This window comes from Cyanistes caeruleus, unplaced genomic scaffold, assembly GCF_971803275.1.
Source record: "Cyanistes caeruleus unplaced genomic scaffold, bCyaCae1.hap1.1 HAP1_SCAFFOLD_69, whole genome shotgun sequence".
Classification (NCBI taxonomy): Eukaryota; Metazoa; Chordata; class Aves; order Passeriformes; family Paridae; genus Cyanistes; species Cyanistes caeruleus.
This window is the reverse complement of record NW_028255886.1, coordinates 3,011,319-3,038,972: the sequence shown is the minus strand read 5'-3', so window position 1 is coordinate 3,038,972 and position 27,654 is coordinate 3,011,319. Positions and strand designations below refer to the sequence as shown.

General features: G+C 53.3%; 3 protein-coding genes across 3 annotated transcripts in view; all 3 read right to left on the bottom strand.

Annotated features, from left to right (window-relative positions):
- LOC111944947 (uncharacterized) overlaps positions 1 to 27,654 on the bottom strand; it is a 225,502-nt gene that overhangs the window by 115,026 nt on the left and 82,822 nt on the right.
- LOC147647061 (uncharacterized) lies at positions 19,154 to 24,754 on the bottom strand. The gene is made up of 3 exons (XM_086872639.1): positions 24,695 to 24,754; positions 21,799 to 22,984; positions 19,154 to 21,698 (listed from the first exon to the last, which is right to left on the bottom strand). The coding sequence occupies exons 1-3, from the start codon at positions 24,752 to 24,754 to the stop codon at positions 21,367 to 21,369; spliced, it is 1,578 nt and encodes a 525-aa protein (XP_086728765.1). The 3' UTR covers positions 19,154 to 21,366.
- On the bottom strand, positions 24,195 to 27,607 carry LOC147647060 (serine/threonine-protein kinase pim-1-like). The gene is made up of 8 exons (XM_086872638.1): positions 27,510 to 27,607; positions 27,005 to 27,404; positions 26,850 to 26,900; positions 26,279 to 26,645; positions 25,489 to 25,665; positions 25,101 to 25,254; positions 24,695 to 24,863; positions 24,195 to 24,354 (listed from the first exon to the last, which is right to left on the bottom strand). Exons 1-6 carry the CDS (start codon positions 27,605 to 27,607, stop codon positions 25,148 to 25,150), a joined length of 1,200 nt encoding a protein of 399 aa, XP_086728764.1. The 3' UTR covers positions 24,195 to 24,354; positions 24,695 to 24,863; positions 25,101 to 25,147.

Below are 27,654 nucleotides of genomic sequence, written 5' to 3'. Positions count from 1 at the left end.
CACACATTCCCGGGGTTTCTAACTCTATTAACCTCATATTTGCATTTGCCCATATATAGGGTTCAAACAATTGCTCCTTGCTAATGGTGGGGTAATTCTCTCTCACCCAGACCAGTAAAAATTCCAACTCTTTCGTTGGAATTTCATGTAAGGACTGCTCTATTATTTTTTCTAATTTTTGTAAAATTGCCTGTTCCTCCTTAGAAATATTCCATCTCATCTCCTAGGTTGGACAGAGCTTACCAGACCTACTGGCTATCTCTTCAGATTACTGACCAGCAGAATCCGATGTTTCTGAGTCCTGGGCCCTTGAAGCTCTGGAATTTGGTAGCAGATATTTTCATCCAGATGGCTTTCTTTCAGGAACTGGCTGCTCTGATCCAGGCAGGCTTTGATCAAATCCTTTGAGCTCTTACTGACCGACAGACATGGGACACCACTTGCTGCTGTGGAATCTTGGTCTCCTCAGGGCTAAGCCCTTCTGGGATACCTCCTCAAAGGGGAGTTTCCCTTATCTCAGTTCTGTTTCAGGAAAGATTCTCCAAAGGCTTGTTTGCTTCTTGTTTCTTGCGTTTATTAATATTTATTATCAAAAGACTTGGCAGGTCTTCCCCAGACTTTCTGCACAAGTTCAGTCCACCACAGCTTTGGCTCTAGTTTGCTTGAATAGCACAAAATGGCCTTGAACTGCATAGCCTTTTTATTTTTATTCTTAATCTTTCCCAATTAAGTATAGACACGTAAATTATTTTTCTTAGTGACCCTATGACCCAAGACGTTGTGTGCTGCACTGCGGCATTCTCTATCCAATCACCTGCTACTACCCAAAAACCTCTAAAAGAAGAAGATGAAGAAGAAAGAAGAAGGAAAAGAGACAACACCCTAAAGTAGCCATTTTGTCTTCTTGTTTTCTGTTTTCTAAACTAGCTTATACACTAAATTTTAACTTTTTTCACCCAGTGACTTAAGAAAACTCTCTGATCTACACAACTTACACTTTTAGTTTTTCTACTTAATTTTAAAAGTTGTTTTCATGCTGTTCAATGAAATTCAATGTTTTCTTGGATGTCAGAGCTAGGCACCAGAGACAAGGGCACACTCTGTGCCTCAGACTCCAACACAGATCCTTTAGGTGCTCACTTTTCATCACTCTCTAATTTATACAAAAGCTACCACTGGCTACACTTTTGAATCACATGACCTTGCTTCAAAAAATGACCCTCTAGGATTCTTTCTAATGTGCTGAAATACATTCTAGTGGACTCATTTCAATAACAACTTTGCTTCTTGTGTTATTCATTCTTAATGCTATCTACATTTCCAAACTTAGCAGTATCTATTAGTAGTTCTTCTCTTTTCCTTATCTTTATTCCCTGTATACTACACCTTACACACACTGGCTATCTCTGAGTCACCCAACACCAATATTCTTTTTTATATTACTAACAAGCAATGTATACAAAAGGATGACATGTTCTGCACAATCTCCAAGGAATTGCAGTATGACACGACGTAAAACGAGTTTCTGAAAACACTGCCTAAAGTAATCATCAGAAGTATATGCTGATGTAAGCCTGGAGTTCACAAGCCTTGACTGTTTACATGGTTTCTAAAACCTCATGTGACTGCTCAGTGTTGTTCAAACACTTGTCAAACTCAGAGGTGCTTGATGCTGTCACCATTTCCTGGGAGAAGCTGTCCCAGTGGCTGACCATGCTCTGGGTGAAAAACCTTTTCCTAATATTCAAATATAACCTGCCCTGAGCCAGCTGCCTGCCCTTTTCTTGACTCCTGTCACTGGTCACAAGCGTGAAGAGATCTGCACCTGCCCCTGTGATTCCTCTCAGGAGGATGCTGAAGACCCCAAAGACTCTCTTTAGTCTCCTCTTCTCTGGGCTCAACTAAGTGACCTCAGCTGCACCAAGGCCTTCCCCTCCATACCCTGTCCCATCCTTGCTGCCCTCCTTTGCATTCTGTCTAATGGCTTGATAGCTTTTGATATTGTGCTGCCCAAAACTGCACCTCTCTGCTTTCAGTGCTTCTCCTGGCTGCTCCTTCAGGCTGCTGGCACCATCAGCAGAGACACAGAACAGCCTCTCCTGCCAGAGTTAGCCCTATCATCTGCACTTCCCCACATGTCTGCCTTGATGTTCACTGGGGACCTCCCTGGCAGGTTCAAAAGCTAAACTTGAACATTTTTCACATGCTTGCTTAACATATTTATTCACTTACATGAGGCGTATTTCTGCTGAAACTACAAACTTCTATTCTTACTTCAAGTCTGTGCAACTTTATAGTTCTAAAGCTTCAAGCCTTCTCCAAGGTCTCAGGTCAAACTTTGCATCCATCTCTATCTTGGAGCCTGTATGCTCAAGGCCTTGAAAGCTTTCTATGCCTGCATTCCCCACATCTGCCTGTGTCACAGCCTGTGCGGGTTTAGGATGGTCACCAGACAGGACGTGTCCAAAGGAGGCCGTGCCAGCTTCTGTGCAAGGCCCCGTGCCCTTCCTGCTGCGGCTGTGTCGGCAGCCCTGGGGCTCCTTCTGCTGCCCTGAGCCCGCAGAGCAGGGCAGTGTTTGCTGATGGTTTGAGCTGTTCCTAAAGATCCTGTCAGGTGGCCTTAGACATTTCGAGTGAGGGATTCCTTCCAACTGGGCCACTTTAGGGGGGCTGGGGGTGGCCTGAGGGCAGGTGGCCGTGTGTGCAAGGGCCCTTTGTGACATGGTGCAGCATGGTCACCATGGCATGGCACAGGACAGGGTGTCAAAGGGCCCATGTGACATGTGGTGACATAGGAGCTGGTGGTGACACGGCCACACCACAGTGCTTGGTGCATGCGACGGGACAGGACACACCAGAGCGGTGCTGTGAGGAGCCCCTGCACAGCACACTCGTTTCTGTCAGACCCGGAGCTTTTCTGAAGTGTTATTCCTACACGTGACCTCGAGGCCAGACCTCTGTCCTTGTCGAGGAGCCTCCCGTCCTTGTGGCAGGAGGCCTCGAGACCCAAGAGCAGGACTTGTCCTGTGGTATTGCCAGGACTTCAGTCTTGCAGGTGCCTTCCAGCCACAACTGCAGCACTTGCTGACGTGAAGCTGTTGCAAGGCATCGCTCCTGCAAGTAGCCATAAATCCAATCACTGGCATGGAGCAGAGAGCCCTGAGAGCACCCAAATTGGCCTGGGTGGAGGAGGAGGAAGAAGGAGGCCCTGGAGCTTCCCCAGCACAGACGACTAAAGAGGTGCAGCAGTTCCAGCTGCTACAGGAGGGTGAGTGGCAGAGCTGAGCCACAAGGCTGGGGCCTGCATCCACCTGGGTCCTGTCCCATCCCATCCCATCCCATCCCATCCCATCCCATCCCATCCCATCCCATCCTCTGGGGACACACCCATGGACAGGACCAGAGAAGGGCCAAGGCTGTGCCTTGGCAGAGGCTGTGCTGCATTAACCGGGGGCATCCCGGGGCTGTCCCTGCCTGGGGAGTGCACGGCTGGGCTGTGTTCTCTGGCCTCTCCTGCAGCCCCTTAGCTCTGGCTGCTCTTTGCCAGATGCAGCCATGGACCAGACTCAAGAGCAGGGCCACGCCTGTGGCCTCATCTCCAGAACAGCGCAGGTACCTGCAGCCATCCCCACCTGGGCTGGGCCTGCTGGCACTGCCCAGCCCAGCACCGCACTTGGAGCACTCCATGCAATATTCCTCTCTTCCCGACCTTCTTTCTCCTGCCTGACTTGCAAATTCATGAAATGCATTTGGCAGGAAGAGACCAGCATCATGGGCACTGTGTCCATGGAAAACTGTGATGTCTACACCACTGACACCAGTGCTACCATGCTGAAATGGATGGCTCTTTCCAGTCCAAAGCAAGTAAGCAGCCTGTGGCCAGGGTTTGATCCTCCAGGAATTGCTTGGCCTCCCAAGCCATGCCTGCTGCTCACTCTAAGCCTTGGAGGCCATTGCAGTGTGATGAGAAGGAAAGCACTTCTCTGGGGAAGCTGGGGACATTCCTGACTCCCTCTGACAGCTTTCCAACTCTCCCCATGCCTTCTCCAGGTGCCTGCCATCGTGAGGTGCATCCACCAGGTGCTCATGACCAATGAATTTGCTGAGCACAGGCTGGAGAGGACCCTGCTGGATCTCACCGAGGCACAGCCTGACGATGTGGTCATTACTCTCCTGCGTGTGGCCCCAACGTGTGACAGGTATGGGGCCCACCTGTCCAGAGGGCTCACGGCTCCCCAGCCCATTGCCCTGTACAGCCTGGCCCAGGTGTGTCACCAACAGAGAGTTCCAGGGCCCTCTGGCTGCTCCCTTTCCCAGCCCTGGCATGTCAGCCCCTGAGCCTGCTGCCATGCTGCCACCCTGCCCCTCAGCAGCTTGTCCCCACAGGCCTGGGCTGCCTGGCTGCTGCTGCTGCTGAGGGGCAGTGGGCAGAGGCAGAGCTGGCAGCCAGCTCAGCTCCCTGCTGCTACCCAGGCCATGGGGATGTGTCTGAGACCCTGTGCCTGACATGGAGCTCTGACCCCGCAGAGCTGCAATGACCATATGGAAGAGGATCTTGTGCTCGCCCAGGACTGCACAGAGGGCACTCCTGATACTCCTGGATGTGCTGGGGGACTGGCCAGAGTACAGCAGGTGCACCTCGGATTGGAAGACCACGGGTGTCTTTGCCCTGGCTGTGAGTTTCTGGAACTGGCCTGCACTCACCCCAAGGCTGCCTCTCCAGCAGCTCTGCACCCTCCTTCCCCCACTGCATCTCCCTGCCTCAGGCACTGGGCTGAAACCTGGCCTAGGGGCAGCTTCAGGGCCACCAGGCCAGGTTCTCTCCCTGCGTCTTCCCCGGCCTCTCCCTGCCACATTCAGGCCCTGCTACACGGACACCTGGACACTGAGCGCTGTCTGAGACTGCTTTGTCCCCTGCAGGCAACTGTGGTGATGTGGAAGATCCTCCAGGTGCCCTGCTGGCCAGAAGCTTTAACAGTGTATTTCCCCCAGCTCTTTGTGCATCTGCTCCTCCAAGTGTTCTTCAGCACAGAACAGATGCCAGAGGAGGGCTGGAACTTCTGGAAGAGATGCCAGGAAGAACATGGCTTTGCCACCAGCCCCAACAGGTGCTCCATCCCAGTCCTCCTGCCCCTGCCACATCTCAAGGGCAGAAGCCAGTGCTCCCAGCATGACCTGGACTTTGCTGTGCACACAGGTTTGCAGTGCAGACCCTCAAGTCTCTCCTCTGCCAAATGCACCATGAGGAAGTGGTGCTGTCAATGGAGCACAAGTGTGGCTGGGACACGCTGCTGTGTGCTAACACCCACCACTGTGCCGTGGGTCTGCTGGCCAGGTGAGACCCCCTTCTCCCCACTGCCTCTGGCATTTCTGCCATTTCTGGGCCCAGGGCCTGGCCCAACACCGTCCCCGTGCTTGTGGGCCAGAGGGCCTTGTTAGCAAGGGATGGTCAAGCAGACTGGGAAAAGGCTGGGAGAGGAAAGAGCCCACAAGGAGCTGCCTCCCAAGGAGCCCACGTCCACTCACATCCTTGGGGAGAAAGACCAGGCCCATGGGAGTGAGTCCCCTGGCAGAGATTTGCTCAGGGTCCTGGTCCCATTTTTACCCTGCCAGGGAGATGCGCCATGCTTCTCTAGGGTTGTGTTCCAGAATTGCATTGCACTTCCTCTGGCTGCTCAGCACACAAGAGCCACGCTGGGATCTGCCTGCCCTGGCATTCCTTGTGGAGGTGAGCCTGATGGCCAGCACTACCTCCCTGAGCTGCCTGCCAGCTCTCTGCCCTCTCATAGCCCCAGCTGCCTGGGACGCTGCCCGTGCCCTGTGCTGCTGCCTGGGCCCGGCCCTGTGCGGTTCCAGGCTTCTGCCGGCTGGCTTCCCTGTCACTGCCCTGTGCCTTTCAGATCCCAGAGTACCTGGACTCCAGTGAATGCACTGACAGTGTTGTGCAGGTCTCCTCAAGGTGCCTGCAGAGCGAGTGCAGGGAGAGGTGTCACCTGGCGCTCAGGGCCCTTCTCAGGTTCATTGACCATCCCTCCATGGTGAGAAGGGGACAGTGGCTGAAGCTGGGGAATGCAGTCACTTGGGCTTGGCTGGGCTTGGAGCTCTGAGGCAGCTGCTCCCAGCTCTCCTGCCTCCTGCTTCAGCTGCCCCAGTGCTTTGGGACTGGCCTTTGCACTCTGGGGTCTGCCACAGCAGCAAGCTGCGATTTCACATACTTGTGTTCCACACAGGCGAAAAAAATGTGGAGCCTGACTGAAACACTCATGGACCTACTTCAGGACAAAGATGCAGACATAATTGGGATGTCACTCATCATACTCAGCATTATATTCACCTACAAATACATCGTGGTACCCAGCCCCATTGCCCTGCAGCTGGCTGAGGCGCTCCTGCCGCTCTTTGACCACGTAAGGCTCTGTGCCCTCAGCCACGGGCACTGAGTGCTGCCCAGACACTTTGTACTCTGTGGATTTTCAGGCCTGTGCCAATGTGAGCCTGGAGCACACAATGCTAACATCAACTAACATCATTTACCCTTCCTTTCTTACAGGAGAATAGCCAGGTCCAGCTGCTCTCTATAGGGCTCTTCCGAGGTACGATGGACTTTTTGGGAAGGGGAAAAAATCCTCTGGAGATGCCTGTGCGCCAGAGCCTCCTGCCCCTGTTCTTCCATTGCCATGATGAGAACCAGCGTGTGGCAGAGGTGAGGATTCGTGGGCTGCTGGTGTTGCTCTGGGAGGGAGCTGGGCTGCCTCCTGCCCTGGTGCCTTGCCGGCCGCAGCCTCCTCCAGGCCTTGGCACAGGGACGTGGCTCCTGTGCCCTGGGCTGTGGGGCCAACTTTGGGTCTCTGCTGCTCTCCAGGCCTCCCTGGAAACGCTGCATTGTGCAGCCAAGTTCCTGAAGAGGAGGGATCTCCAGAAGCTGGAACAGGAGAACATGTGGATGTTGGGCGACATCCTGGTAAGGGTGGCCTGCAAGCCCCAGCCTCAGGCTGGAGAAGCCCCCTGCCCCTGGTGCCCAGTGTGTGGGGCTGGCCGGGCCTCAGGGCTGGGCGGGCACGGGAGGCCGGGGCTGGGGCACAGCCGGAGCCAACCCTTCTCTCCTGCCGCTCTCTGCAGCTGGCACAGGACAGGAGCCGAGCGGCCGAGCACCTGCGCCGGGCCCTGCCGTACCTGCAGAGCCCACAGGAGTCCCTGCGAGCGGCGGCCATCAGGTTCATGGGTGAGCCCCGAGCCCGGGCTCCCTCCCCGCCCCGCCGCAGCTCGGGCCCAGCCGCGGCTGCTGCCCCGGCAGCGGCACCCGGGCCCGGCGCCCTGGAGCCCCGGCTGCCCTCGGGGCCGCTGCCGGCCTCTGGCAGCCGTGCCCTTGGGCTGAGTCAGGATGCGGCAAGGGCCCGGGCTGAGCCCTGCCGGGCCAGGAGGGCGTGTGGCCCCAGGGCTGGCAGCGCCGCTGGCAGGGAGCTGTGCCGCTGGGGCCCTGACAGGCTCTGTGTTCCCAGGGATGGCCGGGCGGCTCCTGAGGGGGCAGCAGGCAGAGCTGCAGCTCATCTCCGAAGGTGAGTGAGGGCAGCGGGCTGACAGTGGCGGCTGTCGGGGGGAGCTGCAAGCCCTGGCCCGGCTGCGGGGGGCTCTGCTCCCTGAGTAGATGAGGGGCGGCGTGGGCAGAGCACACCGAGATTTCAGGGGTACGTGGGGCATTCGTGGCCAGCAGCTTCGGGCTGATCCCCTTGGTCCCTGCTCCCTCCTGGCCGTGGCAAGAGTGGGCTGGCATGGCCCTGGCAGGGGGCTCTCGTTGGGTCACCGCAGGTCTGGGATCTGACCGTGGCTCTGTTGCTCTCTCTTCCAGCCCTTGAAGCCATGGCAGGTGGCATCAGCCTTGAGGAGGGAAGCCTAGCCAGTGAAACCCTGGACCTTCTCAGGGCAGGAGACCGTGCTCCAATCTCTGTGTTCCTGAGGCTGAGAGATCAGCTCCACAGGGCATGGAGGTCACGGCCTCGTCCATGGGGCTGTGCCTGGCTGTGCTGCTGGAGCTCCACTGAGACGTGATCTGGGAGGCTCTGTCTGCTGTGGCCGCCTGATCCAGCAGGCATTTTCCATTTATTTCAAGTCTGTCCATTTCGTGTTTTCAGTTTTCTGTAGTGTTTAAATATAGGATGTGTTCTAAGAAACAGACTGCAAGACTGTTCTTTTGCTGCCCAGGGTCTGCAGGGCATAGGGGAAGAGGGGGAAAAGGGTGCTTGTGCTCAGCAAGCTGCCCAGGTGTGCAGTGGTGCAGGGAAAATGGCCAGAAGGCCCTTGGCCTTTGGTGGTTGTGCTGAAGGCACAAGCCCTGTCCCAGCCTGACAGCACCGTCTGTGTCCTCCTGCCTATGTGGTGCTGGCTGGATTGCTGAGGGCTCCCAGGTGTGTCTTGATCCAGCTCCATGAGCAGCCTCCAGGTTTGATCTGCCTTGTTCCTGGTAGCTGGCTGCTCTGGTGCTTCCCTGGAGCTCCAAATTGGAGCAGGTTTATCTGAGGGGGGTGAGAATGGCAGGATGTGCCAGGACCAGAGCCCTTGGTATTTCAAGGAAGAATCCATCAATCCACTTTTCCAGGAGACCCCAACCCTCTGAATCACACCTGGGATAGAAATCAGCAGAATGGCTGGAGTTCTTGAGACCGGAATGCTGGGAATAAAATCTGGTCTTTAATTAACCCCATTTCCTGATGGGAAATAATCCAGTAATTTGGTTCCTGGAATTGGAAAAAGAAGGAAATGGTTTTTTGGGAGGTGCCATAGGTGCTCCTGGACGGGGGATTTCCCTAATCCATCCTTCCCTGATTGAGGAATGGAAGTTTGTGGGATGAGCCAGGATTAACAGACCCCTCCCTCAGGTGTGTGATCCAGGACTTTTCTGCTTTTTCCCAGCTCAGGTGAGCCATGTGCAGCATTCCAGAGGGATGGAGCTATCATGTTTGTAATCCATGATTTTCCCATTTTTTCCCCAGTTGTTCCCAGTCCAGGTGAGCCGTGTGCAGCCTTCCAAAGGGATTGGTTCAAACCAGGAAGGATTTTATTCCCTATGGGAATAAACCTTGTCTCTAAAACACTCCCAGAATGGCAAAATCCTGATTTTAGCAGCTTTTTCCAGCTCCACATTGCAGGAATTCATGGATCTGCTGAATAGTGGATGCTCATCCCGAATATTCTGCCCATTTGTCTAGGAACACTCCGGTGATGGTGCTGATACAAGTTGTGCTGATTCAGTCTTCTGAGATTTTTGGGAATGGTTTTTTTATGTGATTTCAGGCATCTGGTGGGGTGGGGGGGGAAGGACACAAATCATTTGGAAAAATACCGGATAATGCTGGGAATGAGGAAATGTCAGTGGAAGCAAGCAGAAAGTTAGTGGGAAAAAACAGAATTTTTAAGCAGGGAAAAAAAGGATGACATTCCTACCAAATGCACTGGATGCGTATGGATGCTGAAAGCAGGCAGGGAGCACAGAGTCTAAAAAAACTGAAACTAAGTCACACAGGCTTCTCGCTCTGGAAAGCATAAGAAGGAATCCCAACAGTCCTTGTTGAAGGACACCAATTGGCAGGTGTTGTTTAGTCAAGGGCTGGTGTTCCACTTAAGCAATGAAGGTGATGTGTACCTTTAATGAGCAATAAGAGTTTTACCTCTCAGACCTTCTCGACCATGTGTATAAAAGAAGATTAAGAATAATAAACTTTGCTCTCTTGGACAACGCAGCCAAGGGAGTCAGTGTCATACTCCTCGCCGTTCCTAAAATAGTGCGAGAGAAAATAATAACTTGGAGGTGGAATAGGAGAAATTCCAACACAACAGGTTAGCAAGGCCTGGGAGGGCCCAAATTTTTCATTTTAGTTGGGAAATTTTTTGGTGCTTATCAATGTTATTGCATTTTTTTCTCCAAGAAAATCCCACTTTTCCTTTCTGATGGTACTGGCAGTCACCTCCTGTTTTTGTAGTTCTGATTTTGCCCATCCATATTCCCAAAAGTTTTTCAAAACTTCTGTAAAATGATGAAAATGATGATGGACTGTGGCCTTTTTACTTTCTCCTTACTTGTGATGCAATTGCAGTGAAAAGAAGAAGAAAAAACATTGATAAGAAATGGTCAAAAAAAAAAGATAAAAAGATCAGCATTTTACCATGTATCAGTGCCTGACTATTTGCTTTAAAGCTTTGTTTGGCTAGTGGTCTTTTTGCTATAAAATAGAATTATATGAAGCCCTGAGGATGTTTAAAAAGAAGAGAAAAAATAATTAAAATGTAAAAAATTGTTTTTCACGGGAGCAATCCTTTTAGAGCATGAAAAAAAAAATCCCACAAAAAGAATAATAGTGTAAATAATCATATTCATAACTGTATTAGTAAAACATTGTCATTGTTCTGAATATTTCTTCTTTGTAGCTTTTTGGGGACTAAAAGTTTGCAACTTTATTTTGCTATTTAAAAGACCTTATTTTCCCATGTATTATTCTGGAGAAGAAAACTGCTTTGCTTTTTTTTGATTTTTAATTTTTATTCCTTTGAGTTGTCAGGAATTTTCCTGGTTGAAAAATAAAAAAATAAGGAGAGATAAAGAGATAAGGGGAAAAAAGGAAGAAAAAAGGTTAAAATAAAGGAAAAATCTCTTGAAAATATAAAAAAATAAACAAAAAAACCCCAGTTACACTGTTTTCAATGTGTGACTGAGTGCCTTGATTTTTCCATGTTTTTTGGTGCTTTCAGGATTTATAGAGCTGTCTGGACACAATGTTGAGCTTGGCAGAGATTCCATAGCCGCTGGAGCCATTCCCAGTTTTTCTTTCCACCTGTAGTATCTGATGCCGTCATGTACATGACCATTCTGTAGCAGTAACTGTGCCATTTTTCAAATTCCTGATGCCTGGAATGATGTTATTCTATGGGAATTAAGAAGGGAAGCTGGAGGATCTGAAATTCTCTATGCCCGGAATGTGTTATTCCACGGAAATTTTGGAGGAGAGCAGGAGGATTCCAAATTCTCAATGCCTCGAATGCCATTATTCCATGAGAATTTGGTGGGAATTTGGGAGGGGAGCTGGAAGACTTAAAATTCCTGAAGCTTGGAATGCTGTTAATCCCTGGGAATTTGGGAGTGGAAATGAAGGATTCCAAATTCCCAGTGTTTGTAATACTGTTATTCCATAGGAATTTCAGGAGGAAAGCAGGAGAATTCTAAATTCCAGACACCTGGAATGCCACTATTCCATGGGAATTTGAGAGGGGAGGTGGAGGAGTCAAAACTCCTGATGCCTGGAATGCTGTTATTCCATGGGAATTTGGTGGGAATTTCAGAGGGCATATAGAGGAGTTGGAACTCCCGATGCCCAGAATTCTGTAATTCTATGTTTTTGGTGGGAATTGGGAAGGAGAGCTGGAAGATTTTTAAATTCTTGATACCTGGAATGCCATTATTCCACAGGAATCTGTGAGGGGAGCTGGAGGATTCCAAATTCCCAATGCCTGGAATGACATTATTCCATGGATATTTGGGAGAGGAGCTGGAGGATTCCAAATCCTCGGCACCTGAAATGCCGTTATTCCATGGTTTCCATGTGCTGCCCAGAAAATCCAACCCCCGAGTTTCAAATCCAACTTTTGACTTTCAAATCAAACCTTTGACCACGTAAACAATCTTGGAACTCAAGTGCAACCTAGACAATCAAATTTAACCTTAAAACACCTGGGATGGGATGGGAGGGGATGGGATGGAATTGATAGGACCAAGCTTCTTTTTTTTTTCCCCAGAATGCAAGAAAGACAGTCAGAAAAGCAGAAGGAAACATAACAGTATCTCTGTACAACTGAATTGTCCTGGGAAACTCAGAAATTGATGGTGTTCTGGTGCTACTGCCAATCCCTTCCATGGAAAAAATTCATTCCAGGAAGGAGCAACATCATCTGACAGATGCCCAGAGTTGCCAGCAGTTGCTCCAGGAGCTCCTGCCATCAGCCCCTGCAGGAAGGAGCCCAGCCCCCAATGCACTTGGGCTTTGGCTGCCCTCTGGCACAGAAGCCCCCCAGGGGCACAGGTCTCTGGGGCAGGAGAAGGGCACCAGCAGTGCCAGGGCTCGGGGGGTGGCAGGTCTGCTTCAGTGGGGACTCTGCCACACCTGCTGATTTCAGTGCTGGCTGGGCCCCAGGGCTCAGAGCAGCATTTGTGCCCTGGCCCACACGTTCCATGTCTGTGTCACAGCCTGTGTGGGTTTAGGATGGTCACCAGACAGGATGTGTCCAAAGGAGGCCGTGCCAGCTTCTGTGCAAGGCCCCGTGCCCTTCCTGCTGCGGCTGTGTCGGCAGCCCTGGGGCTCCTTCTGCTGCCCTGAGCCCGCAGAGCAGGGCAGCGTTTGCTGATGGTTTGAGGCATTCCTAAATATCCTGTTGGGCTCATTCAATGTGTTCATTCCTTGTTTTCTCACAAACCAGAATTTCTCATTCCTAAACCTTGTCCAGATTGAGGAGGAGGCTGTGAGGAAGAGGAAGATGCCCCAGGACACCCGGGCAGGTGAGGAGGAAGTCAGTGCCCTTTTCCCCCTCTCTCCTGCTCCATCTCCCAGCCCAGCATGGCCCCCAGCTGCAGGACAACCCCGCTGCCGACACCGTCCTGCCGGGGATGCACTGGGGGGATCTCCTTCCCCTTCCCTCTGGCACGGAGGCAAATCCCATCCTCTCCTTGTCCTTCCTCCCCCAGACGTGGAGCTGAGGATGGAGACCAGAGAGGACAGATCCCCACAGCAGAACCTCATAGATGAGGCTGTTTTGAGTGGCTCCAGAGTGCAAGAAAAAGCCCTGGAGATCCTGCAAGAAGAGGGGCTCCAAACCCCTTTTCCTCTGAGGAGGAAAGACCCACCCTGTGCAGGGAAGGTGACCAGAGATCCAGCTGGGGCTCTGAGCTGGTGGTCCATGAGCAGCTTCAGGATGGGGAGAAGCCCTATGAGTGCTTGGAATGTGGGAAGAGCTTCAGCCAGAGCAAGAGCCTGATTTGTCACCAGATGATCCACACTGGGGAATGGCCCTATGAGTGTAGGGAATATGGGAAGGGCTTCAGCTGCAAATCCAATCTCATCATCCACCAGCGCATCCACACTGGGGAGAGGCCCTACGAGTGTCCCCAGTGTGGGAAGAGGTTCCAAAGTGGCTCAGATCTCCTCCAGCACCAATGGATTCACACTGAGGAGGGGCCCTTCCGCTGCCCCGACTGAGGGAAGGGCTTCAAGGACAAATCCACCCTCATCACCCACCGGCACATCCACACTGGGGAGAGGCCCTACGAGTGTGGGGAATGTGGGAAGAGCTTTAGCTGGAGGTCCCAAATGACCATCCACCAGATGATCCACACAGGGGAGAGGCCCTACGTGTGTCCTGAGCGTGGGAAGAGCTTCTCAGACAGCTCTCACTTGACCAAACGCCAATGGAGGCACCACTAAGGGAAGCCCTGCAAATGACCCAACTGCAGGAACAGCTTTGTGCACTGCTCCAGCTTCATCCCCCCTTGAAGGACCCATGTTGGCAAGACACCTGGTGATCCATGTTCCCTGTGATCCACACCTGTACCTCTTCCTGCCCATGGCAATATCATGATTTTGCATTGTGGAATGTGAGGGTCTGACCATGGCCCTGTCATTAGATTCAATCCCATCTCAGATCATTGCCAGGGGCAGGAAAAGGACTCGCTCTCTCTCTTCCAGGCATGAGAAAATACGTGGCCAGGAAGAGCCAGTTGCTGGTGTTGTAGTTTTCTTCGTAAATAGTTTGTCTTATCCCTCCTGTTACCAAAATTGTTTCTGTTCCTGTTTGTTCCTTATCTCGTTGCTGTTCCCAGCAAATTGTTCTTATCCCAACCCGGGATCTTTGCCTTTTGTGCTTTCCACAGGAGTTGGGATGGAAGCGAGTGGCAGTGCAGTTTTAGCTGGAGCAGGAAATTGGGGAATCCCATTCCTGAAGCCCAGCCTGTGGAAACCGAGCATCCCAGCTGGTGCCAGGCCTGGTTGCCGTGGCAGCAGCCTTGGGAGCGGGTCCCTGGCTGGGGGCTGCAGGAACCTCTTCCCTCTGGTGGCCAAGGACAGGAGTGGAGGGAGCAGCTGGAGCTGAGCTGGGCAGATTTAGGCTGGATGTGAGGAAAAGGTTTTTCCCCCGAGGCTGCTGGGGCACTGAACAGGCTCCTCAGGGAGGGCTCCCAGCTCCAGGGCTGTCTGAGCTCCAGCAGCACTTGGCCAGTGCTGCCAGGCCCAGGCTGGGATTGTCGGGGTGTCCTGTGCAGGGCCAGCAGTTGGACTGGAGGATCCCCATGGGTCCCTCCCAACTCAGCCAATTCTGTGGCTCTGTGATCCCATGAGCCTGGGGATGGGACTGCAAATGGTTGCCATGGCAATGGGCTCTGGCTCCAGGCCTGAGCTGTTGTCCACAGCAACAACTGAGGCATGGGGTCTTCATGGAGCTGCCAAGGGACTGACCATAGCAACAGGGGACTGTGATGGTTGCCATGGAAACAGACCATAGCTACAGGGGGCTGCAATGGTTGCCATGGAAACAGACCATAGCAACAGGAGGCAGTGGTCATTTCCATGGAAACAGACCATAGTTACAGGCGACAGTGATGGTTGCCATAGAAATAAATCATAGTAACAGGGGGCTGTAATGGTAGCCATGGAAAGAGACCAGAGCAACAGGTCCTGGTGATGGCTGCCTACCAAGGATCAGATTTGTTACAGACCCTCAGAGGGGATCCATGGGGCCATTCCCAGAGTCTCCAGGCTGTTCAAGAGCTGCAATGTCACAGGCACAGACAGGGGCTACAGAGAGACCTCCCAGGGGTTTCTGGGAATGCTGAAGAGCCGTGTGGTCAGACACAGTCACAGTAATTCCATGGTGACATCCCACGGGACCATGGGCTGCAAAGGCACTGCTCTGTCACAGGCACTCATGCAGGCTCCACGGTGACATCCCAGGAGTCCCCAGGCTGCCAAAGAGCCGGGATATTACAGACACTCCCAGGGCTTCCTGTCATGGGCAGAGTGGGAGCTTCTGGCAAAAGCTTTATTTCTTTATTGGAGAAACTCCTGCTGAGTCATGAAGTGGAGAAATGACACTCAACAGCCACCGTGGATCCTCAAACCCCTCCAGAATGCCTAGACTTTCAAATCCCTTCTAAGAAAAGGGACTGGAAGCAGCTGGATCCAATTGCAGCCCCAGACTTTCTCAAAAGGTTTATGTGTACATATTGGACAGGTGGAATTGAACCATAATGCAGTTTGTCCCACAGGATTAAAAATGGAATACCATCTGTCTGTTGCCGCTGAAGATGAATAGATCACACGGACACAGGTCGAGGTGTGGTGAAAAGAAGAGAGAGTTTATTTTTCCTCCCAGGATTTATAGGCTTCTGACCATGGCCAGGGATTGGATGGTCAGGATAACACTTTCTCACTGCACTGGCCATGAGAGATGCCCATCACAAGACGTGTAACAGAAAGAATGTACACATATCTATGCTTACAGTTACTGTCCTGGGAAAGTACTTAGAAAACTATGTTAGCATACTCAGAAGCTGAGTTTTCAGAGTGACAAACTCGAATTAAAATAAATAGATGGGCCTTGCTAAAATTAAAGGTAGATAGAAAGGCCTTGCTAAAATAGAGGTAAAGCATTGGCTAACAACTAATTGTCAACGTTATGCTTGTTCAGTTGGGCTTAGAGTGAGAAATAAAGTATCTGGTAAAGAACTTCAAGAACATAAGACAGTTGCAAATCAGAAACTCATTGAAGATATGAAACAAGGAGCCCAGCCAAGGGTCCATTTGTCACTTTGCATTGAAAAGGTAGAAAGGGCAGAACAAGGAAGAACCATATCCCTTCCTCCCTTCTGTGACCCCTCCTCAGAAAAAGACCACTGACCCATTTCAAGGATCAAACTACGCATGCTTAACTGCTTTTTTTCCTAAGTAGCATAGGAAGTGAAAAGTTGGTGGGAACTGGGTCATGAATATGTATTTGTATTCAATACTTCTGTAAATAAAAAGCCTGTATTCACCTGTACTCCGGGCCGTGTGTATTAAGGGGTGACCTGACACATCAGCCCAGCACTGTGAATAAACATACACTTTTTAACCCTGAAACAGTTAAAGAGTCTTTGTCTGTCTCAGTTGGATATTGATACCAGATCATATCCATATTTTAGTAAATCAGCCTTAAAATGAATCCAAAAATTGCATGTGGAAAAAGGAAAAGAATTTGGGGGTTTGGGAAGAGTAGGATGGATTTTGTTAACAGCTAAGATAGGAAAAAGCACCAAGAGAAGGAACAATTGTTTTTGGAACACTCCCATGTGGAGTGACAGAAGAAGGTTATAGTCTCGAGCTCAGATTTGTTTGTGCAAGTGAAACAACAAGAACAAGAACAATAATGATAATGATTATAATAATGATGATAATGATGATAATGATGATAATGATGATAATAATATAACACAATAATATATATTTATATACATAATTAAAAATTGATAATGTGAAATAATGTTGACAGTACTGATTTGTGAGCTTTGGCTGCTCACTGTAACACTAAACACCCTACAAAAAAGGACTGGCAAAGACCCAAATGTCAGTGGTAAACTTTTGTGAATTGTATACATGGAATAAAGGAGGAAGGGGTGAAATTGGCTGGTTTTATAGGGTTTGGTGATACTATGATGCAGAATGCTTTGTCTGTTCCTGTGAAAAGCACAGTGATTAAGACTGCTGGGTTTTTCATGTACCAGACTCTCTACAAGCTGCAGGACTGGTTGAACACGTGAAGGAGTTGTTAAAAGAGCAGTTGATAAAATGAGGAGATGGGAACCTGTCCTGGTGGAGAACCCATCTCCCAGATGTGTTCCATGCCCTTAACAATGGGCCCACTGGGGAAATGGAAACCCCTGGGTGTGCACGGCTGCACCCAATTTGCAAACACAACCATGGACAGTGAGACTTGGACTGCCTGGGAAATGGTTCTGGGTGTGATGGCCCCTGACAGGGCCACCCCAGAGGCTGCAGGGCTGGACCTTCATGCACTGGAATTAATTAGGAAAAAGCCAAAGCAAATGAGAGTTAACAATACAAGAATAGGAATTCAGATTCCTCCAGAACACTTTGGTTTGGTAACTGCTCACTTGAGCTTGGCCTTGCAAAGTGTTGATGTCATGGGAGGAAGAATTGATGCAGATTATCAAGGAGAAATTAAAGTAAGTCTGTTAAACAATAATGAACAAGATTTTGTTTTCCAACCCCATGGCAGGATAGTACAGTTATTAATACTGCAGTTTTAAAAACAATTGTGAAAGAAGGACATCTACCTCAAATCACCTCTGTTCATGGAGATCAAGAGTTTGAATGCACCAGTCCTAATAATTGGTCCAGAGGCCAAATGGCCCTCCAGAGGCAGCTGAAGGAATAGCTCTGGGGAAAGACAACACTGTTTGAATCCTGAAACCTGGGCAGGAACAATGGGAATATCCCTGCAGCCAAGTGTTCTCTGCCACAACAAGCTGATGTTATGGGATATTGTTTTACAAATGCTGCCAGACCAGATCTCCCTGTTTGCCCCAACGACCCCTTTGGAAAATGCTCTGATCCACGGGGCTCCATGTGAAGGCTGATGTGACACTGAGGGACTTCCACACCAATTCCAGCCAGGAGCCTGGGTGCCCATCAGGGACTGGGACCTGGCAATTCTCCAGCCGAAGGGGAGAGGATCCCAATTTCCAGCTCCTGGCTGGAATTGGTGTGCAAGTCCCTCAGTGTCACATCAGCCTTTACATGGAGCCCTGTGGATCAGAACATTTTCCAAAGGGGTCGTTGGGCCAAACAGGGAGATTTGCTCTGGCAGCATCTGTAAAACAATATTGACTTGTCGTGGCAGAGAACACTTGGCTGCAGGGATATATTCCCATTCTTCATGCTCAGGTTTCAGGATTCAAACAGTGTTGTCTTTCCCCAGAGCTGTTCCTTCAGCTGCCTCTGGAGGGCCATTTGGCCTCTGGACCCACACTCTGGACCAATTATTAGGACTGCTGCATCCAAACCTTTTATCTCCACAAACAGTGCTGATTGGAGGTGGATCTCCTTCTTTCACAATCGTTTTTAAACTGCAATATCAATATTTGTGGATAACCTGTCATGGGGTTGAATAATCCAATCTTCTTCATTCATTTTTAACAGAATTTCTTTAATTTCTCCTTCATAATCTGCATCAATTCCTCCTCCCATGACATCAACACTTTTCAAGGCCAAGCTCAAGTGAGCAGTTACCAAACCAAAGCATCCTGGAGGAATCTGAATTCCTGTTCTTGTATTGTTAACTTTCATTTGCTTTGGCTTTTTCCTAATTAATTCCAGTGCATGAAGGTCCAGCCCTGCAGCCTCTGGGGTGGCCCTGTCAGGGGCCATCACACCCAGAACCATTTCCCAGGCAGTCCAAGTCTCACTGTCCATGGTTGTGTTTGCAAATTGGGTGCAGCCGTGCACACCCAGGGGTTTCCATTTCCCCAGTGGGCCCATTGTTAAGGGCATGGAACACATCTGGGAGATGGGTTCTCCACCAGGACAGGTTCCCATCTCCTCATTTTATCAACTGCTCTTTTAACAACTCCTTCACGTGTTCAACCAATCCCGCAGCTTGTAGAGAGTCTGGTACATGAAAAACCCAGCAGTCTTAATCAGTGTGTTTTTCACAGGAACAGACAAAGCATTCTGCATCATAGTATCAACAAACCCTATAAAAATAGCCAGTTTTATCCCTTCCTCCTTTATTCCTTGTATACAATTCACAAAGTTTACCATTGACATTTGGGTCTTTGCCAGTTCTTTTTTGTAGGGTATTTGGTGTTACAGTGAGCAGCCAAAACTCACAAATTGGTATTTTCAGCATTATTTCACATTATTGAGTTTTGATTATATATATAAATATATATTATTGTGTTGTTATTGTTATTGTTATTATGTTACTTGCACAAACAAACCTGAGCTCAAGACTAAAACCTTTTTCTGTACCTTCATGTGGGAGCATTCCAAAAAACAACTGTTCCTTCCGTTGGTGCTGTTAAGAAAATCCATCCTTGTCTTCCCAAACCCACAAGTTCTTTTCCTTTTTCCATATGCAATGTTTGGATGCATTTTAAGACATCCTGCGGTTCAGCCTCTTTTAACCGACTGCCCCACTGCTCGCACGGTGCTCCCACCTCAGCCCCACTCCAGAGCCAGTGAACTCTGGGGAGGGCTTCCCTTCTGGGAATTTGAGATGGGACAGATTCCTTACATTTACATTTAAAAAGTGATATTTTGTTGTGATCTGGCCAGACTTTGCCAATTTGGTTTCACCAGTGGGCAGGGTCAGCACCAAAGGCACCAACACCACCTGAAGGAATCAGTGTCACTTACTGCAGCTCCAAGCAGCAAAGGATCACAAAAGGAGCAGCTCAGCAATGCACCCAATCATCACTGCCAAAGATTGCCTGCAGGCATTAACAAAGATCCAGTTCCCCTCAGACTTTGCCATCCCCAGATCCACCCATCAGCTGGGGAAGCTGTCACAGCCAAGGACTGGAGAGCCACTCCTGGACACTGGGAAATCCTGCAGGTGCCTCCAGCCACAGGTGAGGCTCAACCTCTGCTGTGAGAGAGGGCCCAGCTTTGATAGTGCTGAATAAACAAACTGACAGCACTTCTGCTGTGGGAACATCTGGTTTCATCCTCCTCTTGGGTCCCTACCAAAGCCTGGCCAGGCCTCAAGGAGGAACCAAGGGAGTTGACTCTGTCCATACACCCCAAACAAGGCCAGATATCAGACTGAATCGCCTTGTCTGGCTTCTAAACACAGAAAGGTCAATCCATGTTTCATTGATGAGTGGATCCATCTATCACAGTGCTAATGACCATGCATATTTCAGTAATGAGCAGACAGACAGATAACCTCTGGTTGGAAGGTTCATCCAGAGGTCACCTTTGGCTCAGGGCCTGTTGTTCAGACCTTGGCACTTCAGGGACGAGGTTTAGTGCTGGGCTTGAAACTGCTGGGTGACTGGCTGGACTGGATGAGCTCAGAGGCCTTTTCCAGCAAAATGGATTCTAAAATTGCAGGATTCTATCTGCTGCATTCAGCTAGGTCCATTACTTAGCAGCATTACTTTGGCCCAAAAGCCCCCTCTTGCTCAGCTCTTGTGGCCTGAGGCTTCAGCTCCTTCAGCTCCTGGTGCTGAGCTGCTCACGCTGAACGAGACGACTCAGAGAGAAGAATACAGTTCATCCAATTCCTTCTGGGACACAGAGAGGGGAGGTGTGAAAACAGGAGCATTGTTTGGTGTGGCCTCTTCTCTGCCCTTCACACCTTTCAGGGCTTTGAACCAGCCAAGAGCTTTCTCCAGGAGTTCAATGAGGCAGCTGTTCCTGCTCCCAGGTCTGGCTCTTCCCAGTCTCTGACCTTGACTGCTTTTGTCGCTCTTGCTGTGCCCTCTGCTCCCCCAGGGCTCTGTGGCTGCTGCCCAGGACTGTGGGACTGGCACAGATCAAGGGGTCGAGCCCCTCCTTTCTGGAGGCCCTTGGAGCTGCCTGGTCACAGCAGCCTTTTCCATCTGGAAGCTCCACATGGAGAGGAAGTCCCCAGCTCTGTTCCTGGCGTAACATGCAGGAGCCCAGGGCTGCCATTTCAAGTCCCTGCTGGCACTGAGGGCTCCCAGGTGCCTCAGGCTGCTGTGACAGCGCTGCACAGGGAGGGAAGCATGGCAGAGGCTGCACTGAAAGTCAGCTCCATGTGCTGCTGTTGGTACTGCTGCGGGTGCTGGCACTGCTGGTGCTGGTGGTGCTGGTGCTGGTGCTGGTGGTGCTGCTGCTGGTGCAGGTGCTGGTGGTGGTGCTGCTGATGCTATGGCTGGTGCTGCTGGTGCTGATCCTGCCCCTGGTGCTACTGCTGGTGCTGCTGGTGCTGGTGCTGCTGCTGCTGGCACTGGTGCAGGTGCTGGTGATGCTGATGCTGCTGCTGGCACTACTGGTGCTGCTTGTGCTGGTGTTGGTGCTGGTGACGATGGTGCTACTGGTGCTGCTGCCTCTGCTGCTGCTGGTACTGCTGGTGCTGCCACTGGTGCTGCTAGTGCTTCTGCTGGTGCTGCTGGTGGTGGTGGTGGTGCTCCTGCTGCTTCTGCTGGTGCTGGTACTGCTGGTGCTGCCACTGATGCTGCTGATGGTGCTGCTGGTGCTGCTTCTTCTGGTGCTGCTGCTGCTGGTGCTTGTCCAGCCCTTGGTGCTGCTGCTGATGCTATGGCTGGTGCTGCTGCTGGTGCTGCTGGTGCTGATCCTGCCCCTGGTGCTACTGCTGGTGCTGGCGGTGCTGGTGCTGCTGCTGCTCGCACTGGTGGCAGTGCTGCTGCTGGTTCTGCTGGTGCTGCTGGTGCTGGTGATGCCACTGATGCTGCTGGTGGTGCTGCTGGTGCTGCAGGTGCTGCTGCTGCTGATGCTGTACTGGTGATGCTGGTGCTGCTGGTGCTTCTGCTGGTGCTGCTGCTGGTGCTGCTGGTGCTGGTCCAGCCCCTGGTGCTGCTGCTGGTGCTGCTGGTGCTGGCAGTGCTCGTGCTGCTGTTGCTGGTGCTGCTGCTGCTAGTGCTGCTGGTGCTGGGGCTGCTGCTGCTGCTGCTGCTGCTGCTGGCACTGCTGGTGCTGCTGGTGCTGGTGCTGCCACTGATGTTGCTGGTGGTGATGCTGGTGCTGCTGCTGCTGCTGCTGATCCTGCCCCTGGTGCTACTGCTGGTGCTGGCGGTTCTGTTGCTGCTGTTGCTGCTGCTGCTGGTGCTGCTAGCACTGCTGGTGCTGGTGGTGGTGGTGCTGCTGCTGGTGCTGCTGGTACTGGTGCTGCTGGTGCTGCTGGTCCTGCTTCTGGTGCTGATGCTGGTGCTGCTCTTGGTGCTGCTGGTGCTGCTGCTGTTGCTGCTATTGTTGCTGCTGTTGTTGCTGCTGCCACTGATGCTGCTGCTGATGCTGCTGCTTCTGGTGCTGCTGGTGCTGCTGCTGGTCCAGCCCCTGGTGCTGCTGCTGATGCTATGGCTGGTGCTGCTGCTGGTGCTGCTGGTGCTGATCCTGCCCCTGGTGCTACTGCTGGTGCTGGTGGTACTGCTGCTGGCACTGGTGGTAGTGCTGCTGCTGGTTCTGCTGGTACTGCTGGTGCTGCTGGTCCTGGTGCTGCAGGTGATGCTGCTGCTGCTGCTGCTGCTGGTGATGCTGGTGCTGCTGGTGCTGCTCGTGCTGGTGGTGGTGCTGCTCGTGCTGGTGGTGGTGCTGCTGCTGGCACTGCTGGTGAAGCTAGTGCTGGTCCTGTCCCTGGTGCTGCTACCGCTGCTGGTTCTGCTGGTACTGCTGGTGCTGCTGGTGCTGCTGCTGCTGGTGATGCTGGTGCTGCTGGTGCTGGTACTGCTGGCACTGATGGTGCTGTTGGTGCTGGTGCTGCTGCTGCTTCGGCTGCTGGTTGTGCTGCTGCTGGTGCTGCTTTTGGTGCTGGTGCTGCTTTTGGTGCTGGTGCTGCTGCTGCTGCTGTTGGTGCTTCTGGAGCTGGTTCTGCTGGTACTGCTGGTGCTGCTGCTGGTGCTGCTGGTGCTGATCCTGCCCCTGGTGCTACTGCTGGTGCTGGTGCTGCTGGAGCTGGTGCTGCTGGAGCTGGTTCTGCTGGTACTGCTGGTGCTGCTGGTGCTGCTGGTGCTGCTGCTGGTGCTGATCCTGCCCCTGGTGCTGCCGCTCGTGCTGCTGCTGATCGTGCTGCTGGTGGTGCTGCTGCTGGCGCTGCTGGTGAAGCTGGTGCTGGTGGTGGTGCTGCTCCTGCTGCTGGTGGTGCTGCTGCTGATGCTACTGCTGGTGCTGCTGGCACTGCTGGTGCTGCTGCTGGTGCTGCTGCTGATGCCTTTGGTGCTGGTGCTGCTGCTGCGATCATTTTTCCAGCACTGCCCCACACTGAGGGATCAGATCCAGGCACTGCTACTGCTCCCTCGGGACCAGCCCCAGTTTGGTTGTTGCTGTCAGTGCCAGCACAAGCCGTGGCTGGAGCAGTGGGTGCTGACAGTGCCCCAAGGCCAGGGGCTGGTGGGGTCCCTGGGCTGGGGCTGGGAGGGAGCTGCCCCTTGTTCTCCCTGTGCCTCACGCAGAGCTGGGCCAGGCACAAGTGGGGCAGCAGAGCCAACAGGGAGCCTGTGACTCTCTTCCAGCCGTGTCTGCTCAGAGTTTGGCCTTGGAGCTTCAGGTGGGCAAAGGCAGCTGCTCTGCTCCCTCTGCGTGTGCCCGTGTTCAGCAGTGCTGCTCCATCAGTCTGTGCCCAGCAACGGGGAAAAGCCTCAGCCCTGCAGGGCCAGGAGCTGCCGGGCTCTGCCTGAGCAGCTCAGCCAGCGGGAAGGGAGCTGCTCCACACAGGAACCAGGAGCAAAGGACAATTCTTTTTCATAGCATGATTTCTGTTTTAAGGGGAAAAATGCGGAAAAATAAAAAAAACTTCTATAAAATGTGAAAGATAAAAACAGAACCCAAGTGTGTAGTGAAAAATCTTCTCTAACTTTGAATTAAGGTGTAATTGGTCTTTTGAAACATAAAACTCAGTTATTTACTTTGTAAATGTGCTGATGGCATGATGCATCTTACCGGCGTCAGGAACCTTTTTGAAAAAGTTTGTGGGGTTTGATTCCAATATTGTTATTTTAAATTGTGGTGAAATTGGAGTGAAGCAAGAAGAAACTGCTTTGCGCCTTCACAGCTCCAAGCAGCACTGGGAATCTAAATTCTGTCAAACCCCAAATCCTTTAGAAGATGCCCTTCCTTCTCACCCTGTGAATGAGCCGCACATTCCCTTTCAAACATTCAGGGGTTTCTTAAAGATGCAAAGTCCCACTTACAGCTTTTTGCTCTGGTTTGGAAGTGCAGAGGGGCGATTCTTCATCCATCAGCTCCAGACTGCACTGCCTCAGGAACACAGCAGTGGCACTTCTAGAGGAGGAAGAAAGTGCAATTGCACAATTGCAGCCAAAAAGAAAGGAAGAGTGGGACACAGAAAACATCCTGTGCAGATGCAGGCATTCAGCTGGGACTGTGGAGAGTTTGGGTTCTTGCCAATTGGATGTGTGTCCCTAACTGCAATCTCTTGGCCTGCAGGAGAGTCTCACTCACCTGCAAAAGTAGAAAGCTCAGGCGGTGTGCTGGGAACGGGCTCGTGTGATGCAAAGCTGTCAGAGCAATGGGAGGGCAGGGTGAGCCCAGCTGTGCCTGGGGCTGAGCCCAGCAGAGCCCTGGCAGAGCCCAGAGCAGCCTCAGCATCCGCAGAGCCCGGCTGCAAGGAGAGAAACCAGAAACCGCCCGTCAGCTGAAGGCTCCTGTCCCCTTGTCCCAGCCACCCGCGGTGCCCAGGCCATGCTGGCCGTGCTCAGAGCTGGGCCCAAAGCTGCCCATCACTGCTGCCTTTGGGAGCAGAGCAGGAGGGCAGGCCATGTGCCCAGCCTGCAGCCAGCCACGGCAGACCCAGCCCCTCAGCAGCTGTCCAGAGACAAAAAGCAGCTTGGCAGCCAACTGAAGAATTGCTTGCATCCACCCCAGCCAAGGGGGGAACCTTTGGTGCCTGGCCAGGCTGTGCCATGCCCAGATCTGGGAGCATCCCCTGGCTGTGGACTCACCTGCAAATTGGGCGTGGAGCGAGTCTTTGAAGAAGACATGCCAGAATTGAAATCCATCATCTTCAGCTGGCCAGCTGGAGGAAGAGATTGCCATCCTTGAGGTTGTCCTTGGTGTCTCCAGCAGCAGCCCCAGCTGGTAACAGCTTCTCCAGGGGCTCCTTCTCCTTGCCTAGGGGCCAGACCAGGCTGTCAGTGCTCTGCCCAGGGTCCCAGCCATCAGTGAAGCAGACAAGCAAAAACAGGGGGAATGGTGGCCACCAGTGCTTGCTACACCAGGTGTCCAGCTCAGCTCCAGCCCAAGAGCTGTGTGTTCCCTTCTGATGACCCCTGCTCAGAGCTACAGGCACGACAAAAACAGCCTGGTTTGCTTTGCCACCGATTGCCAAGAAATGTGTGGAGCTGTTACCTGCCAGGCCCCTGGATCCAACTGTGCATGTGGATCTCTCCCATCTCCTAGGGCAGATGAACAGCCTGCATCCAAGGATCGCGCAAAAGGTCTTCTAAGGATGGCCTGTCCGAGGGTTGCATGGACAAACACCTCTTAATAATATCTTGGCATTCTGAAGAGAGAAACCAGGAATCACCAGTCAGTTGGAGAAGTTGCCGCCCCCTTCCAGTGCCCAGGCCATGCTGGGTGTGCCCAGAGCTGGGCCTCAACTTCCCCATGGATTCCCTGTTTGCAGGAGAGCAGGACATGTGCCACCTCCTCAGCAGCTGCCAGAGCAGGATGCTCATGAGCCCACAGCTGTCTCCCAAGCCTGGTGTTCCCCCTGTGCCCAGAGATGAGGATTTACCTTGGGAGAGCCGTCGTGGGAACAAGATCCGCCCCCAGATGATCTGCTGGCCCCTCATGAATGGGTGCTTCCCTATGACCAGCTGGTAGAGCAGGAGGCCCAGGGACCAGATTGTTGCTGCCTGGCCATGGTAGCGTTGCTGGTGGATCCACTCTGGTGGGCTGTAGGACAGGGTTCCTGTGGAACACAGATGGAGATCATCAGGGGAATGCTGCTGCTCCCAGAGCCTGGCCCCAGCATCCCTGGGCATGTGGGGGCTGCCCCAGAGACACACGGGGTGACCCACTGCCCTCTTGCCAGCACCTGGCACTTGGCTACAAACCCAGGGTTGGAAAAGAAGCCACTGCTGCTGCAAGAGGGCAGCAGAAGCACTGGGGAGGCCCAACCATGACAAGCAAATAAAAACCCACCCCGTGGTAGAGAAAAAACACTCTCCTCCCTGCCTGCATGGCTTCCAACACATTGTTAATAGGCCAAGGCAAACGTGGGGAGCAGAGGAGTTCAAGCCCTTCCTCACTGACTCACTAAACTCTCTGGGGCATGGGGTCAGACCCCCGCCCTCTGCTACCCCCATGGGGGTTTTTGTCAGGCTGGCTGTCCCAGCCCCAGCCCAGGGCACAGTGGGTGCTGAAGGCTCTTGGCAGGGCTGGGAGCTGGCCCCCCTCACACCCCCATCCAAATCAATTTGCCTCAAGCATTGATCCCATCCTGGCAGCACCACGGGGAATCCCCGGTGCCACAGCCAGGCTGGGCCATGAGATGGCCAGGAGCATCCCCTGCGAGGGCTCACCTGCAAACTGGGTGTAGGCTGTGTCTTGCAGGAAGGCGCCACAGCCAAAGTCGATCAATTTCAGCTGCCCTGTGGCCAGGTCGAGCAGGATGTTCTCCGGTTTTATGTCCCTGTGCAGGACCCCGCAGCTGCTGCAGTGCTGCACGGCCTCCAGCACCTGGCGAAAGAGCCCCCGCGCCTCCTCCTCTGGCAGGAACCTCCGCTCCGCCAGCAAATGCGAGAGGTCCTGGCACCGCTGTGGACGCTCCAACACTAACACGAAGCTGTCGGGGAGCTCAAGCCACTCCAGCAGCTGAATGACTGCAGCACAGCCAGAGGACACCCTGTCCAGCAGCACGATCTCCATGGGAGCACGGGTGCCGTCGGGCTGCGGGAGGAGCACGGTGCTGTCAGTGGGGCTGAGGCCGGGCCAGGGCTCTGGGACCCCTCAGCCAGCCCGGGATGCTCTGCACACCTCGCTCACCCCACGCCCGCTCTCCCCGCAGGGCTCTCGGCGGCTCCCACCCCGCCGGGCCCCGGCTCATCCCTGCCCGGCACGCCCCGGCTTCTGCCGCTGGCCCCGCACACTCACCAGCTCGCCCCAGAGCCGGACGCGATCCCGCGGCACACATTTGATGGCCACCTGCGAGTAAGGAGCAGCAGAGGCTTGAGCTCGCTGCCCGCCCCGCCGCGCCCCCGCCATCTCCTCCGCCCCCTCCTCCTCCTCCTCCTCTGCCCACCGCTCACCGGGGCGCCGTCCGAGAGTCGCGTGGCCGCGAAGACGCTGCCGAAGCCGCCGCGCCCCAGCAGCGGGCCCAGCTCGTAGCGCTCCTGCAGGGCCTCCTGCGCCTTCCCTGGGGGCGAGTCGCGGCTGTCAGCGCTTGGCCCGGGGACAGGAACGTCCCCCGAGCGCTCCCCGAGCTCCCCGGGCCTGGCATCCGCAGGCGTTCCCTCATTGGAACGCGGCAGCGGCGGCTCGGGGCCAGCGGCCGCGCTGCTGAGCGGCGGAGCTCGGGCCGGGGAAGCCGCAGCGGAGGCGGCGGCAGCGGCCGCGCCGCCTGTGTCCTCCGCGGGCCCCGGGAGGAGCCGGGGTCGGGGCCGGGGTCGGGGCCGGGGTCGGGGCCGGGGCCGAGGCCGGGACCGGAGCCTGCGTCGGGGCCGGGGCCGGGATCGGGCAAGGCGGAGCCAAAGGGCAGCGATTCCGCCCCAGCCCCAGGCAATGATGCCCGCCCAGCAGCGCCAGCGCCAGCACAGCCAGAGCCCGGCGGAGGCGAGACCACGGCGGGAAGGCCGGGGCCGGGGCAACCCCGCCTGGGCCCGTGGGCGGGTCCGGGGGCGGGCCGGGGGCATGGCCCGGGCGGGTACGGGGAGAGGGAACCTGGAAGAGAGGGGGACGC

Coding starts and splice junctions, on each gene's coding strand:
- LOC147647060 (XM_086872638.1), bottom strand. CDS start 27,607: ATGCCCCCGGCCCGCCCCCGGACCCGCCCACGGGCCCAGGCGGGGTTG. Junction 26,901..27,004: donor GACTCTCGGACGGCGCCCCG/GTGAGCGGTGGG, acceptor CCTTACTCGCAG/GTGGCCATCAAATGTGTGCC. Junction 26,646..26,849: donor TCCGGCTCTGGGGCGAGCTG/GTGAGTGTGCGG, acceptor CTCCTCCCGCAG/CCCGACGGCACCCGTGCTCC.
- LOC147647061 (XM_086872639.1), bottom strand. CDS start 24,754: ATGATGGATTTCAATTCTGGCATGTCTTCTTCAAAGACTCGCTCCACG. Junction 22,985..24,694: donor GCTCCACGCCCAATTTGCAG/GTGAGTCCACAG, acceptor AGTGTGGGGCAG/TGCTGGAAAAATGATCGCAG. Junction 21,699..21,798: donor CAGAACCGCCAGCACCAGCA/GTAGCACCAGGG, acceptor CAGCAGTGCCAG/CAGCAGCAGCAGCAGCAGCA.